At 43.9% G+C, this 14,760-nt stretch overlaps 1 protein-coding gene across 1 annotated transcript in view; it reads right to left on the bottom strand.

The window, feature by feature from the left end:
- The window catches only part of TRIO (trio Rho guanine nucleotide exchange factor), a 332,548-nt gene that overhangs the window by 146,109 nt on the left and 171,679 nt on the right, over positions 1-14,760 (bottom strand). Inside the window, exons 10-11 of the mRNA XM_069492180.1 lie at positions 11,920-12,042; positions 1,054-1,245 (exon numbers count right to left, since the gene is read on the bottom strand). Coding sequence (XP_069348281.1) covers positions 1,054-1,245; positions 11,920-12,042 — 315 coding nt within the window. The remainder of the gene's footprint in view (positions 1-1,053; positions 1,246-11,919; positions 12,043-14,760) is intronic.

Here is a 14,760-nt window from a genome sequence, read left to right as displayed (position 1 = left end):
TCACAACTTGACTGAGGACTAACTGCCCAAGATCCCAGAACTGGTGGTGGACTTCCTTTCCTTCAAGTGGATTTACTGGCCCCTGATCTCTGGTGCCTTCCAACAAGGCAATCCAGGCCTCACACTCCTCCACTTTTCTCCAGGAGTCCTACTCTTCCCAGATCCTTCTTCCCATCCTATTGCCATAGTGTCCACATGCACTGGCCCAAATTACTCACAAGGGCCCTCATTTCCAATACACAAAGGGCTGTATCATAATATATCGTGATCCTTCGTGAAGCAGGTAATTTTTTTTCATTAGACAGAAATAAGATGCAGTACGGTGACATTCTGACTCAACTTGTAGTCACCCTAAGAACTTTAATTTTTAGTATAATTCCTTTTTTTCTTCAACAGCTACACAAGTTTCCTTAATGTAACATTACATGATTTCTACCACGAATAACATATATATGCAAGCTATAATTAATACCTACCTATTTATCACACACCAGATAACACACTATCTCTTATCATGAGATAAATTTATTAGCAAGAGCATACCTATGACATTAGCTTTAACATTATTCACACCATGTTAGTTTTGGTAGATTCAAACTCAATATTACATTACGTAATATTCACTTTTATTAGTATCTGAGAGTAGCCTCATAAAATCAGAAGGCAATCTTGACTTTAGCTACATGACAGGTCAACACACAGAAAGGAAACCCACCAGGTCTGACCAACAACGTGCAGGTCCTCTATTTATACGAAATGGACATGCTCTGTCCCCTTCCGAGGTTGAAGGATCTCGTTCAGTTTCTTGTTTTCCCTGCTCACCTCCAGATCCACACCTCTCCCCTGCCATGCCAGCCCTCGTGGGTGCTCAGCCAGACAAGGCCAGTACACATCTAGCTCCTCCCTGTCCACACAGACACGCTTCGCAGTAGAGGGCTACATCTCATAACTTGTCACCTTTTGTCCACTTCCTCCTGGTATGACCACATTCAAATTTCTTCCGAAGAGTTCAGAGACCCCTTCAGACCAAGGGTTATGGTCCCGATGCCTTACCTCTTTTACATGGGTGTGAAAGGACACTGACATGTCCAGTAGGATCTTGCGCTGCTCAACACGCCGAACGAAATCTTGGATCCGGTCTTCAAGCTGATGAGCAGCCTGATAAATCTCTTCCGGGTCACATTCCCCAGTCTGAGCCAGCTGTTCTGCTGCTTCTAGTAATTTATCCGCATTGGTGTATGTGTTCTGCACAAGGGAACATCCGGAGAAACAGGAGGTGAACACAAAGCAAACCAGCCAGGCTGGGAGCCATGATATACAGCAACACACAGGCAATTTGTGACATTTCTGATCACTTACATAAATCAAGCAGAAAATATGATGGGGAGAGATGATTTCAGGACTTCTATACAGCAGCTTTTTCAAGTATTGTTTGAAATTGTTAAACTCTGAACCTCATGGCAAAGCCCTTGCCTCGGAGGGGTGGCAGGGCACTCATAGGCAGCTGCCGGCTGTCTCATGACTCAGAAAGGACTTCCCGATTTCTGCCAAGGTGGAGTCAGGAGACAGCCCACAGCCACAATGCCTGCTTCACTTTTTCTCCCAGTTTTATGACAGAGTGGAGAGTTCCAGTTCTGTGTCTTTCAGTATGACACATTTGCTTTATAATCCCCAAAGTGCAAGTTAAAGGCTAACTTCCAAACAGACGTAAGTTGCTGTCCCTTTTCACATTGGTAATTCTGTACTTATCTTCTTTCTACCTAAGGCTACAGGTTTTTTGAGAAAAAGGAAATAACTATAAAGAAAAGTACCCAGACTACTTTTAAAGAGTTGAAAGCTAAGCATAAATGTGGTTAGAACACTTGGAGAAATATGCTAATTCTCTATAAATCCAAGGCTGTAAATGGGTTCCTCAAAGAGGCAGGTATGCTAAAGCCAACGCCACTGCAGGAAACTGTAGCGAGGGGTTCGCTGGGAGAGGCCGGAGGACGCCAGTGCAGGAAAAGAACAGAATCCAGGCCCTCCAAGCAGGCCCAGAAAGTCAGCTTTTGGCTCCCTTGAGAAACAGGTTGAGCCCTTCATCCTCCTCAAACAGCTCAGTCCTGAAGCTGAGCAGAGCAGGCATCTCAGCAGTGAGGGTGCCAGGTGGCACACTCCGGGCAGGGGGACAAGGGTGGCTTCCACTTTGGGAGACTGGTTATATCCAGGGGGATTTAGTGGCAAAGTCAGCACATCAGGAATAATGGGAGCCAAGTTTCCTGATCTGAGAGAAGGCAGTTATGAGTATAGAAAAGGAGAAAACTGAGTTAACCCTTGGCACTGGGCAGAAATGGGAGGTTTAGATGTGAATACATAGTTTTCAACAGACTGATGTGAACATGCGTGTGTACACACACACGCTCGCTCACGGTCTCCCTCTCCCTCCCTCTGTGCACCGTCTGGAGAAGGGCCAGGGAGCAGCAATAGCCCAACAGCAATAAGCATGCTCAGCGCCAGATTCTGGCCGCTAAACACCATCCTCCTCTGCAAGGAACCAGGGCTCCCTGGAGAAACAGCTGGTTGCAGGGTTGGGGTGGGATAAAGGACAATATGAGCCTGAAACATCTTTTGTACCCCAAAGTAAGGAAGTGCTCAGGGGCAACACGCTCAGGTAGGGCACAGATGCCTGAGGAGGCTCCTGCCAGCCAAATCAGGGATGATCTGAGCATGAGAGTAATCGACTCTGAGAGTCACAGAGTGCCAGCTACCAAATACGATGAAACCACGAGTCCACACTGACGGAAACAAATAACACTGGGTGAGGAACCAGATATCATAGAATTCCAAAGTCCCTCCCAAAGAGTGCTTATCAATTCCAATGGGAAAGAGGCTGATCTTACAATGCAGAAGGCTGGCAGACACCACCCCAGCCCAGAGGCCAAAATGAACATCATATGGGGACAAGTTAAGACCCTGCACCACCTGAGGGATGCCATGAGGAGGATGTGGCATCAGCCTGTGATACTCCTGCCCAAGACACATCACCTGCATCTGGTCATGAGAAAACACCAGACAAACCCAAGGTGAGGCGCAACCTCCAAAACACAGGCCAGCAATCTTCCCAAGTGGCAGGTCACAAGGTCAAGGAAAGACCGAACAACTGCTCCAGGCTCGAGGACACTAAGAGGTGTGACAGCTAAATGTCAAAGGTGTTTCTTAATTGGATCCTTTTTACAAAGGACAGTATGGGGTCTGAGGGTTACATAGGATGTCAATGTTAGTTTCCTGATTTTCAAGGTATTTTGGCTGTATAGGAGAATGTTATTTCTGGGAAGGAAACGTACACCAAAGTAAATAGTTCAGGGAGAAATGTGTGTGTGGGACTATCTCATCCAGGCTCTGCCCTCCTGAGGCTGGGACTCAGCCCACCCAGCAACAGGAGACTCTCCTTGTGACAGTCAGCCCTTAGCACTAAGGTCTCCACTGGGGAGGTTCTGCTTGCATTCTGCCCACAGAGATCCTTTGACCATCAGAGGCTGCACATACAAGTGACTCTTCCAGGAAAGACAGGTTCGAGGTCCTCACTTACCCCTAGCTGAGCGTCCCGTGGGAGCCATGGTCTGCATCTCTGAGACAGGCATGCTGGGGCCTCGGTGCCGGATGAAGCTACACTGTAGCAAGTTGCATGCAGAACACAGAGCGCTGCAGACACACGCTTCTGAAAAGTCCTGTTTTCTTATTGATCATCACTACAGCTTTGAAATCATTTACCTCTCGTGTTTGACAAGTGGGTTTTCAGATGACAATGGCTCCCATCAGCTAAACATTACATTTCTGAAAGCTTTTCCACTTCTTTGCTAGCAGGCAAAGACATTTTTTAAAAAGTCCCAAAGGAACAAGTGCATTTTCAACGATCTGGGACACTAAACAGCAATCATTTATCCCACTTCTCATCTTACACTCACAGAAAACAGGTTCAAGGGCTGGGAAGGTCAGCACTCGTGTCTCTGGAACCCCTGGCCGGGTCTTCCCAGGAACAGGACCTTCCCTGGGTCCTTTAGCAACGGGAGAACAGACAGTCTCTTGTGCTAATATAAACCATGCTGATCAGAAACGCTACCTTTTGAGCACTTACTCCATGCCTCACAACAGCCCTGTGACGTGGATACTGTTTTATTCCCACTTGACAAGTGAGGAAACTGAGGCACAAAGAGGTGACGTAACTTATCCAAGTCAGTCAGTGGAGTTGGCACTGTCGAAACCACTAACGCCTGGGCCAGGCTTCCTCTCACAAGGAGACATTCACTCACGGGACTCAAGGGAGGCAGGGTGTCAGACAGAGCAAGTTTTAGAGTCTGAAGAGCCTGGACTTCTCCTGTCTTCCACTTGCTGTCCTGTCCTGTCCTCTGAGGCTTCTCACTATGGCCTGGTTCTTTATCTGTGGGGTAAGGGTCATCCCTGCTGTGGGGATTAAAGGAGATAATATAAGGGCCTGGCCAGGAGGGGACTGACTAGTTTCCTCTTTTCCTTCAGAAGTAAATGCAAGTTGCATAATTGGATGGACTCGGAAACAAGAGCCACAGTAAGGCAAATGCACTTCACACCCTCTTCTTCCTTATGATCCTTAGCTACGGCCTGTTTGTTACCAAAGACGGCCAGAGGCTGTATTTAGAATCCAGTGGAAAAAAAGGGTTTTCTTGATCTTACAATACATAGGAAAGGAGGAAAACAAGCATTTTAAGGCCTGAATACTTCTATTCCATTTGTCTGGCTTAAAGAGGAACAAAGTCTGCATATAGAAAACTTCCAAGGTGTTTTATTACTATAGAAATATAATGAAAAATAATGGGCCAGTACTTTTACAGTGCAAATTAAATACCCCAGATAATTTAAATGATCACTTAAAAAGCAAATAGGTCCCCAGAGATCATCTTTTCATCCATGATGGGAAAGCACTGTGTGTCAGGAGGCCAGCTCACCACCTCCCTCCCCAAGCACGTGTACATGGCTCAGAGATGAATGGTAAAACCACAAACAGCAGACCCAGAAAGTTCCACGTGACATTTACCTAGGCAAAGCAAAATACTGACTACTATCTGTATCTGTTAGCATTTGACCAGAGACACAGGTTTTTTTGCAGGGTGGGGTGAGTTCGGCAAGGTAAGGTAGGTTGGGATAAATATACCTACAGTGCCCTCTGCAGCCATTTCCAAATGTTGCTAAGTAGCCTTAAGACACAATGCTAGCATTTGCCAAAATATCTGGATAATGTGAATGATCTAACTGTGGCAGGCAGGGACTTGGCACTACATCATCACCTGCTGAGTGTCAGGCATGTTTTATTTAATAAATACCTGGCAAAGGTAGATATTAGGTATCATTTTACAGCTAGGGCAACTGAGGCTCAGAGAGATTGAGTTACTTTTCCATAGTCATACAGCTGGAAAGCAGTGGCGTCATATTAGTAAATTTTAGAAGTGTTTTTAATCAGAAAAAAAATCACGTGAGAAGATTTGATACCTTGTAAATACACACCAACTTAAAGGAAATTCTTGACAGCAAATAATTTGCCCTGAATTCTCCACTATTTATTTTAAAAGACTAAAAAACAACACGCCTTATATTAAGAACCAAACTTATTGCAAAATGGCAGCCTAGTGAACTTAAGCAAGGCTCTAACAGCTGTACCAAATCAGAAATTTAGAGAATGCTACAAAAGTGGAGGCATTCTGTATGTCCATGTGTTCCAGAGGTAGTATCCTCCTCCCAAAAGATGAATGAGTTCAGTGATGGCCAGGGAGTTATCTGGCCTGCCTCTTTTCTGATAATCTAGAATGAACTTAAGGTTTCCTGCTTTCCTAAATGACACGCTCTTTATCCAGGAAGACAAGATGATTACATGGCTCATATGAAAAGCTGTTGACAGCAACGGTTTCCTGGAGAACAACTTCGTGACAGGTTCTGTTTTTGGAAGGTAATCTGAACTCCAGGGATAAGAAGAAAAGAGCGAAGGCGGTTTAAGCACTCACAGAGCCAGAGATTTGCTAATGATAGTAAAGACATCTTCCATGCTGTCAAAACCAGCTTTTTCCTGAATCAGAGTGTCCTGGGCTTTAGTGGCTATTGTAATCATAGCTTTTTAAATCTAAAAAGGAACATTAACTTGGATAACTATTTAGAAGGTAAAAGGTTACCGTTAAAAAGCATCTTCCCTTCCAAGAGTCATCTGCAAAAAGCTTCACCTGAAAGTCTTTTTAATTTCTTTTTTTACACGAGTGCATGAAGACGTACTATGGCCGTGCACCCCACACACTATAGATCAATTAGCATGGATTCACTCAATAGGAGAGCTCTACTCACAATCACTGCACAAAATAAAGGAATGGATCTTCAGATTAGTCATGAGGAGGTTCTTGGTCCTGCAAAACTGCATGCAGAAAGGATCCAAGTGCTTCCTGAGGTGGCGGCAGCTGAGTCTGAAACACATCCTGAAACCCAGGCTGCTGCACCTAGGTCTTGTGCCTGCAGAAGTTACGCTGGCCTGGATGACTCATTTCCACCAAGTAAACATGAGGCTCAAATTTTTGGGTTCCTCCTTCTCAGAACGCTAGAATTGTTCTATATAATAATCTATATTTAGTGCATTTTGATGAATTCAACCATAAAGTTTCACCACTTCCTTTCTGAATCTCTGTTATGTTACTTCATCATGCCACAACTCACTACTTAAGTTGACTAGAAGAAAAACTTATTAAATAAATTGCTTACTTAAGATTTCTAAACTAAAACAAATTTAGAATTAATTTTACAAAGGAACCATCAAAACACAACCCCAAGAAATAAGTAACTAACCATCAACTTAACTGTGAAAAGGAAATTTCTTCTCTCTAGATCCTAAAATTTGTCCTACCTTTGTGAATTTATTTCAGAAAATCGAGTAAGGCTCTTTATTAAGCACTAAAGATCGCTGTGTTCCAATTCTCCCATCCAAGTACTAACCAGGCCCGACCCTGCTTAGCTTCTGAGATCAGATGAGACCGGGGGCGTTCAGGGTGGTATGTCCGCAGGCCCCTGTTCCAATTCTTAAGGTATCTCCAGAAGTTGTTCTGTCCCCAAAAACCCACGTAACCCTAAAATATGACCTGTCATAGTACTTCTAATCACAATTTGCTTTGACATAAAGCAGACAGAGATGGGAAGAGCAGAGAAGGGAGGCTGGTGAAGGTAACTCCTTTCAGCAGGCCTCATTCGCCCTATGCCAAAACAAGACGGGGTCACGCTGTCTTTGGGAAGAGCTAGAGAGCTTTCATGAATGAAGCTATAAATACAAAGCATAATTCTGCCTCTAGACTGAGGTCACTGTGTGTCTCTAGACCTAGATGTCTACTGCACAGGGTCTTGACAAATCAGCCAGGCTCCTTGTGGAGCCACCTAACTGTCACGATCGCTTCCTGCTTAAAATGCTACTAAAAAAAAATCTTTATTAAACAAGGTGGAGGGGCCAGAGGGAGGTCACCCTTTTTCTTCCGGTCTTGCAGCCCCCTGGCCCACCTTACCATATTTAATCTGCGGCTGGCTCCTTTCTGGCAGCGCAGCCCCTCTACCTACAACATTGGATGGTGGAATTTTGAGGCTGAGCAAACTCCTTTCGGAGCTAGTGTGAAATGGTTCAGGGAGTGTTTGTTGTCTGGGATATGTAAGGCCTGCATGCAAGGGTGCTGGCATGTACTAGATTCCAGGGCTCCGGGGGGCAGGACCACATCTGTTTTGTTCTTTCCTGATCACTTGGTGCTGTCACACTACAGGGGTCACTATTTATTTATGGACTGAATGAATCAGATTCTTTCACTCTAATGAGAGAGGAGGGGAATTATGTGAGCAGCTGGGTCTCGGTTCATGGTCAACAATAATTGATTGCTGAGTGCCTGCTGCGTGCAGCTCCATCAGCCAGACCTGAGCTGGGCAGTGGGTGGCAAGGAAGCTGGGCACCAGTGGCAGAGCACTCTCTGAAACCAACTGACACCTAAAAAATATAGCAGCAGTCAGTGATGTTCTTCAAGAGAGGAAAGGGTCTATACATACTCAGTGCCAGAAGAAAAAGATGCTGGAAAGGAGGCCATAATGAAGGGAGCAGGTGTGGCAGCGGGTTGGGGAGAGCACAAGGAGAGAGGAGAGGCCAAGACACGAGAGTGAGAACAGGCCCAATGCGCTGGGGTGGAGCCCGTGTCCACACCTGATGGCAGGTGTGGAAGGAAGGCGGCCTGAGAGAGGACAGACTGGGCATCTGTGTGCAGCGCCCCGCCCTGGGAGGCCCCACAGCCGTGCCACACAACAGTCCACCTGCCGTCCTTCACATCTGCCTCCAACACCTGTCTTTGTCGCTAAGCCGAACTGTATTAATTTTCATGTCTTGGCCAAGACATCAAGCACTGCCACAGAAAGCCCTCTGGCAGCCTGCATGCGCCCCCGTGGGGGGGGGGGGCAGGTTCTGGGTCTAAGGCTACCTGCCCGCCCCCCAACCTGGCAGAGTGCCTGACATGCAGTGGGTGATTACTTAAAAACCAGATGGAGGGAAAGCGGGTGCAGATATTCACAAAGCGAACAGAAGTGATTATTTAAAGGTCTCCTTTCACATACAGTTCAGATTTGGGCTTAAACACTTTCATTTTGGGAAAGAGGGTCAGGTACCCCTTGGAGTCCCGGGACAATCTGCAAGAGGTGGTGAGAAAGGACAATGCTTAGATGGGAGAGGCAGGAGCATGCCAGCAACTGCCTCGCTCCCAACCAGGGTGAAAAGCAGCCCCCGCTGCAGGGTGCTACTTCAACCCTTCGCCTGCTCTAGAAACCTACAGGCAGAAACATTCCCCAGAAACAAAGTTTTCCCACTCTCGCTGTCCGGAGAACTCGTGTTGACAGCTTCGACGATCGTCTTAGACATGAGGAAATAAGCTCACCATCAGAGCAACATTAGCCCTAGAAGATACTTCTTTAATTTAAGATGAAAGGAACCAAAGGAACTGGCAGAAAGGTCAAAAAGGGTGGCAGACCCACAAGAGAAACTTTAGGAACCTGTCACCCTTCACATTAGAAAGTACTCCAGAAGGCGTGTGGAAGGGAGGGGGCAGCCGGTCTGCAGTCATGCGTACATGTGCCTCTTGAGGTGACAGCCTCAACTTCTAGAACTTGGTGGTCTGCAGTTCTGCCTCTTAGATTCTTTGATGCCTGAAGTCTTTATTCATATGACCCAAATTTCACATGCATCCTCAAACCACAGTAATTACAGCAATAGCTTATCTTATGAAAAAAATAAAGGGGAGACAGGAGCACATTTTCCACATTTCTTATGCTACAAGGAGGCAAAATATCTTCCAGCAGGTGAAAGTAGGGAGAGCACATTTAACATGGAAAAGAGAAATGCTTCAAAGACACACAGAGTATGTGGGCAAGGCTGCAGAATACACAATGGTTTCTCTCTGGTTTCCTGGGATCCATAAGGCAGAAAGGTTGCGATTGTCATTTTTATTTTACATATGAAGACACTGATTGGGCGTGGTGGTTCACACCTATAATCCTAGCACTCTGGGAGGTTAAGGTGGGAGGATTGCTTGAGCTCAGGAGTTCAAGACCGGGCTGAGCAGGAGCAAGACTCCGTCTCTCCCAAAAATAGAAATAGTAGCCAGGCATGGTGGCATGCACCTATAGTCCCAGCTACTCAGTAGGCTGAGGCAGGAGGATCACTTGAGCCTAAGAGTTTGAGGTTGCAGTGAGCTAAAATGACAACACTACACTCTACCCGGGGTGACAGAGCACGACTCTGTCTCAAAATAAATAAATAAAAGACATGTACAGAAGGTAACATTTTAAAAGCATTTTCACACAACAGGACTTAAGTACAGTTTGTTATCCTATAATTCAACCTCATATTTTAGTTCCTGACTAAACAAGTGTACAGTTCAACCCTTTATTTGTTATGTGAAACACATTGACTCACATAGCCATGGTTTAGTCCTGTTTATTTTTGGTTTATAAATTTTGAGACTATATTGTTAGTATATATTGATATTCTTCCTTTCATAATTGAAGATCCTCTTTATTTCTAATAATGTTTTGTGCTTTCAAGTCTATTTTAATATTAATATTCCTACACCAATTTTTTGTTATATTTTCGTATAAGATTTCTTTTGTTATATTTTCCTATAAGATTTCTTATACCTTATATACTTTGAAGCTTCCTGGGTATTTATGTTCAGGTGTTCTATTTGGAAATAATACATAGCATAATTTTTAAAAGATATTCAATCTGAGAATCTTTGTCTTTTAGCAAGTATAATCTATTTTGCATTTGGTATAGTTACTGATATTTTTGGACAAATTCCTACATCTTATGTTGTGATTTCTACCATGATTTTTGTTGTTCTAATTTCTTTTGCTTCTTCCAGACTCATTTTCCTGAGTTTTTATTTCTCTGGTTTTCTGTATTTTTTTCCCTTTAAACTGGTTTGGAAGTGATGCTTTCTATCTCTGTACTATTAGTGGTCATTCAAAACTGCTAACATGCACACCTGAACTAACAAATCCGAGATAAACAGCAAGCCTCCTGCCATCCTCCTCTGAACATCTTACCATCTTTTGTGTTAACGTGGGCTGGTACTTTAGTTCTTGTTTTTAACTCCCTCCCAAATTCATTGTCTTTTGTTTAAATGGTCAATCCCTTGATCTACAAATATATTCCCAATTTCTTTGCTCATTATTGATCCCAGCCCATTCTTCTCATACTTTCTTTTCATTCACTTAATTGATTAATTGAAAAAATACTTGCTAAATACCTAAACATGCCAGGCATTTGTCTAGGTGCTGGTGACAGAGAAGTGAACAGAATAAAACAAAGTCCCTGTTCTCGCGGTGCTTAAATTACAGTGGGTGCTTATATTACTCTTACTAAATAGTTTTTATGGTAAGTATGTGAGTGGTAAACTCTCTCAATCTTGGTCTACAGTTTGTCCTCACTATTGAATTCCAGTTCAGACTTACTTTCCCTCAGGACACCATTCCATTGTCTTCTAGAATCTATGGTTGCTGATCAGGAGTTGGCTTTCTCACAGGTGTCATTTTGTCAATTCTCTCTCCTTGTTTTTAAGACTGTCTTTGACGTTTCTCAGTTTTACCACACTGTGTCTGAGTTTGGATCTGTCCTGGTTAGACAACTTCTTTTTCAAACAAATGTTTCATACATATATATATATATATATATATAGGCATGTGCCACATTGTTGTAATCTCTCCGTCCTTCACCCCTCTTTCTTTCAAAAAACCCAGCAAAACAAAGGGCACATTTCCCAAGCCACACTGAGCTGTGAGGAGGAGCTGCGCTGTGAGCTTTACAGGATGTGCCACACACCGCCTTATCCTTGCTTCTTCTCTAGGAGCCACTCCTGGGCCTGTTTCTCAGAGAGCTGCCTTTAGAGAGGTTAAGCTGCTTGTCCCAAGTCACACAGCTGTGAGCATTATCGCCAACGCTCAAACTCTGCAAATCCCACACTCTGAACACGCTGCACTCCTGTCTCCTGTTTCCTAAGCACACGCATTTGAAAGAACTAGAAACAGGACAAACAATGCTGGTCCATCACTACAGAAAGGGATCATTACTCTCTATGAACTGAAATTTCATAAATTAGTCAACAGAAATTAATACAACAAATATGACAAAAACATTCAAGATATATTTCTGTTTCAGGAACATCACGTTTTACAAAAGGGCCAACTGACAAATCATGTTTCTGCCTGGACAATGTCAACTTCACTCTGCAATCTGAGCACTGACCTCACCTGAATCACCTCCAACACATCCAGCCAATGCTAACTTGTCTCAAATGTGGTCAAAACTGTAATTCAAAACCAGCCACAGGGGTATTTATGGGATCAAATAGCAGAAGCCTTTACCTGTGCCACTTCTTCAAAATCCTCATGACGCTTCTGCAAAGCTCTGGCCCGATGAAGAGATTTCCCCACACCTGTGTGTTTGCTCAGGAATGCTTCTCCGTGGTTCTCAATCCAATCCAGCACCTGCAATGAAATACAGGTACATAAGCCATAAGAACTATGTCCTGCATTGTTCAATTTTAGGGGTATTCAAGGGAGACCCATTCTGTTGTCAAATCTCTAAGAAACAAGAAGCACATGAGAAAAAAATCTGGAAGATACAACTGGATATTAATTTAACACACTTGATAATTACAAGCTGATAATTACATCAGCTTTCCCACCAGGACTTTAATCAGCTCTACGTTGAAAGTGTAAATCTTTTTATGTATAAACGTTACATGCAATAATGATTAAATTAAATCTCACCTCATGTTACGCATGACTGAGCCACCAAACTGACTGGGTTTTGCATAAGATAGTGATTATCAAGCCAAAGAGGACCAGTTTAAGTTAACATTTTTATAAGGCTTAAAACTACACAACTCAGGCAATTTAAGTTTAACTACAGAGTTAATTTTTTTCTATCTCTTCTTTAGAAGACTCAAAACACATAAGTAAAATCTAAGAAAACATAACATATGCCTCAGTCCTGATCTTTAAGGATAACTTATTTTTTAAACAAAGATGCTGCAAAAGCTAAGCATTCCATGAATTACTTAAAAATTCTTGCAGGTTGAAATCCACTACATTAAAGAAAAAGAGTGAAAGCAAATCAGTGCGATCTGATATTTTAAAGTTCACAGTTGGGACTGAGTAGTTCATTGGTTCCTGTACTTGAGAAATCACAAAACACCAACAATATCTAATAAAATACAGTTGACCCTTAAATAACACAGGTTTGAACCGTGCAGGTCCCCCTATATGTCATTTTTTTTCAATAAATACAGTCGGCCATCCATATTGGTGGGTTCCACATGTGCAACCAAACATGGATGGAAAATATAGTATTCACAGGATATGTAACCCACGTATATGGAGAACCAACTGCGGGACTTGAGTACGTGCGGATTTTGGCATCCACAGGCAGTCCTGGAACAAACCCCTGCAGACACTGAGGGAAGACTGTATTCACACTACGTCAAATGCCCACTTTGTCTCTCTCTGATGAAGAGGGGATAATCAGCAAAAAAACCTAAATTAGTGATATCTCTAGCTAAAAACTAAAAAATGTAAGTACATTTGTTAATGTGCTGCTAAAGTATTTAAGCCTCACTCATACTTTGCATGTTTGTAACTACGGTGTTCTCTTAATCCATTCACACTGCTACAACAAAATACCTTATACTGGGTAATTTAAAAACAGAAGAAATTTATTGCTCACAGCTCTGGGGACCAGAATGGTCAAGATCAAGGCACCAACAGATTTAGTGTCTGCTGAGGGCTCATTCCTCACTGAGGGCACTTTCTATGTGCCCTCACAAGGCTGAAGGGGCAACGAGCTCCTTTGGGCCTCTTAAGGGCTCCAATCCCATTCACAACGGTAGCATCCTCATGACTGAATCACCTCCCCAAAGCCCCACCTCTTTAATATCACCACCTTGTGGATTATGTTTCGACATATGAATGTGGGGGAACAATTCATAGCAAGGACCTAAGGATGCAGATCAAAGTGATCGTGGATTAAAGAACAAACAGAGGCACACACAGCAAACACAGTGGTCCAGGGGGCAATCTGGAAGCAGACCAGCCATAGTGCTCTGATAATGGCAAAATAAAAGGGGCTTCAGCTTGTAGTTCCTTGCTACAAAAAGGATCCCTTGCCCTTCATTAACTGTACTGTAGAGAGAGCAGTTGTGCAGACAGATATCTAGAAAAAAAGATGCAGCTGGTAAGGGCCAGTGCCTGATCTGTTCTCCATTGCTCCAAATCGGTGACCTTCAAACCTGAGGGTGGCCTAAGGGTCTTTCCTGCACGGGGTCTAGCACAGTCAGAATTACATGTAAATAAACAATGGCTTGCCAACCTTGACAAACCTTCTGTGGTCCTCTGTAAAGATCCTGTAGAGCGGGCAGAAGCTGAGATTAGAAGTGCAGGACATGTGGGGTAGGGATGGAGTCAGGCCTGGCAGTGGGTGTGCAGGCAAAGCTACCCATTCACCTTATAGCTGTAGTTTATTCCTGAGCCTTTGTTGTCCGTACTGTCATTCTGCTGACCCCGGGATTACTCTCAGAGCCATTCTTTCCGGATCCCTGTCTTCTGTCAGCTCTGCCAATCTGTTGTCCAGTTCTTCTGGTTCTCCTTCTGAAAGCTCCCCGTTCCCACCCCTTCATTTCCAGCCCCCCTGCACACAGACATAAAGTCTAGCTGCTGCTTTTGGGCAAGTTCCGTGTTCTTTCTCAGCTTCCACTTCCTTACCTGCTCAACAGTGACAATCAGGGGGAGTGGTGAGCATTAGATGGTATCTAGGTTGAGCTTTTTACTTTGAGTGCAGCAAAAATACAGCACATGTATTTCACATCCCCACACATACACCAGAACCAGGTGAGATGGCAGGCTTCCATCTCACCCTGAGCTCCTGGAAGGCACAGGCTATGCATACACCGTTGCTTTTTCACTAGTGTGCTGAGTACACTATTTTCCTTTCTTGAGATGAGAGAGAGGGAGGGGGAGAAAGAGAGAGACATAGACCACTTTAAGGCAGTGCTATATGCACCACCTGACTTCAAGGCAGATGTAAAGCTGCTGAGTGGTTTCTGGGACAGTCTCTTAGTATGTATTATAAAACACAGGTCCTGTTCCATTCCTAAAGAAATGTCTCAATGAGAACTTCAAGACCTCTCAGTCTCTAAAATGGATACA

This window comes from Eulemur rufifrons, chromosome 17 (assembly GCF_041146395.1).
Source record: "Eulemur rufifrons isolate Redbay chromosome 17, OSU_ERuf_1, whole genome shotgun sequence".
In the NCBI taxonomy this organism is placed as follows: Eukaryota; Metazoa; Chordata; class Mammalia; order Primates; family Lemuridae; genus Eulemur; species Eulemur rufifrons.
This window is presented reverse-complemented; position numbering and strand designations above follow the sequence as displayed.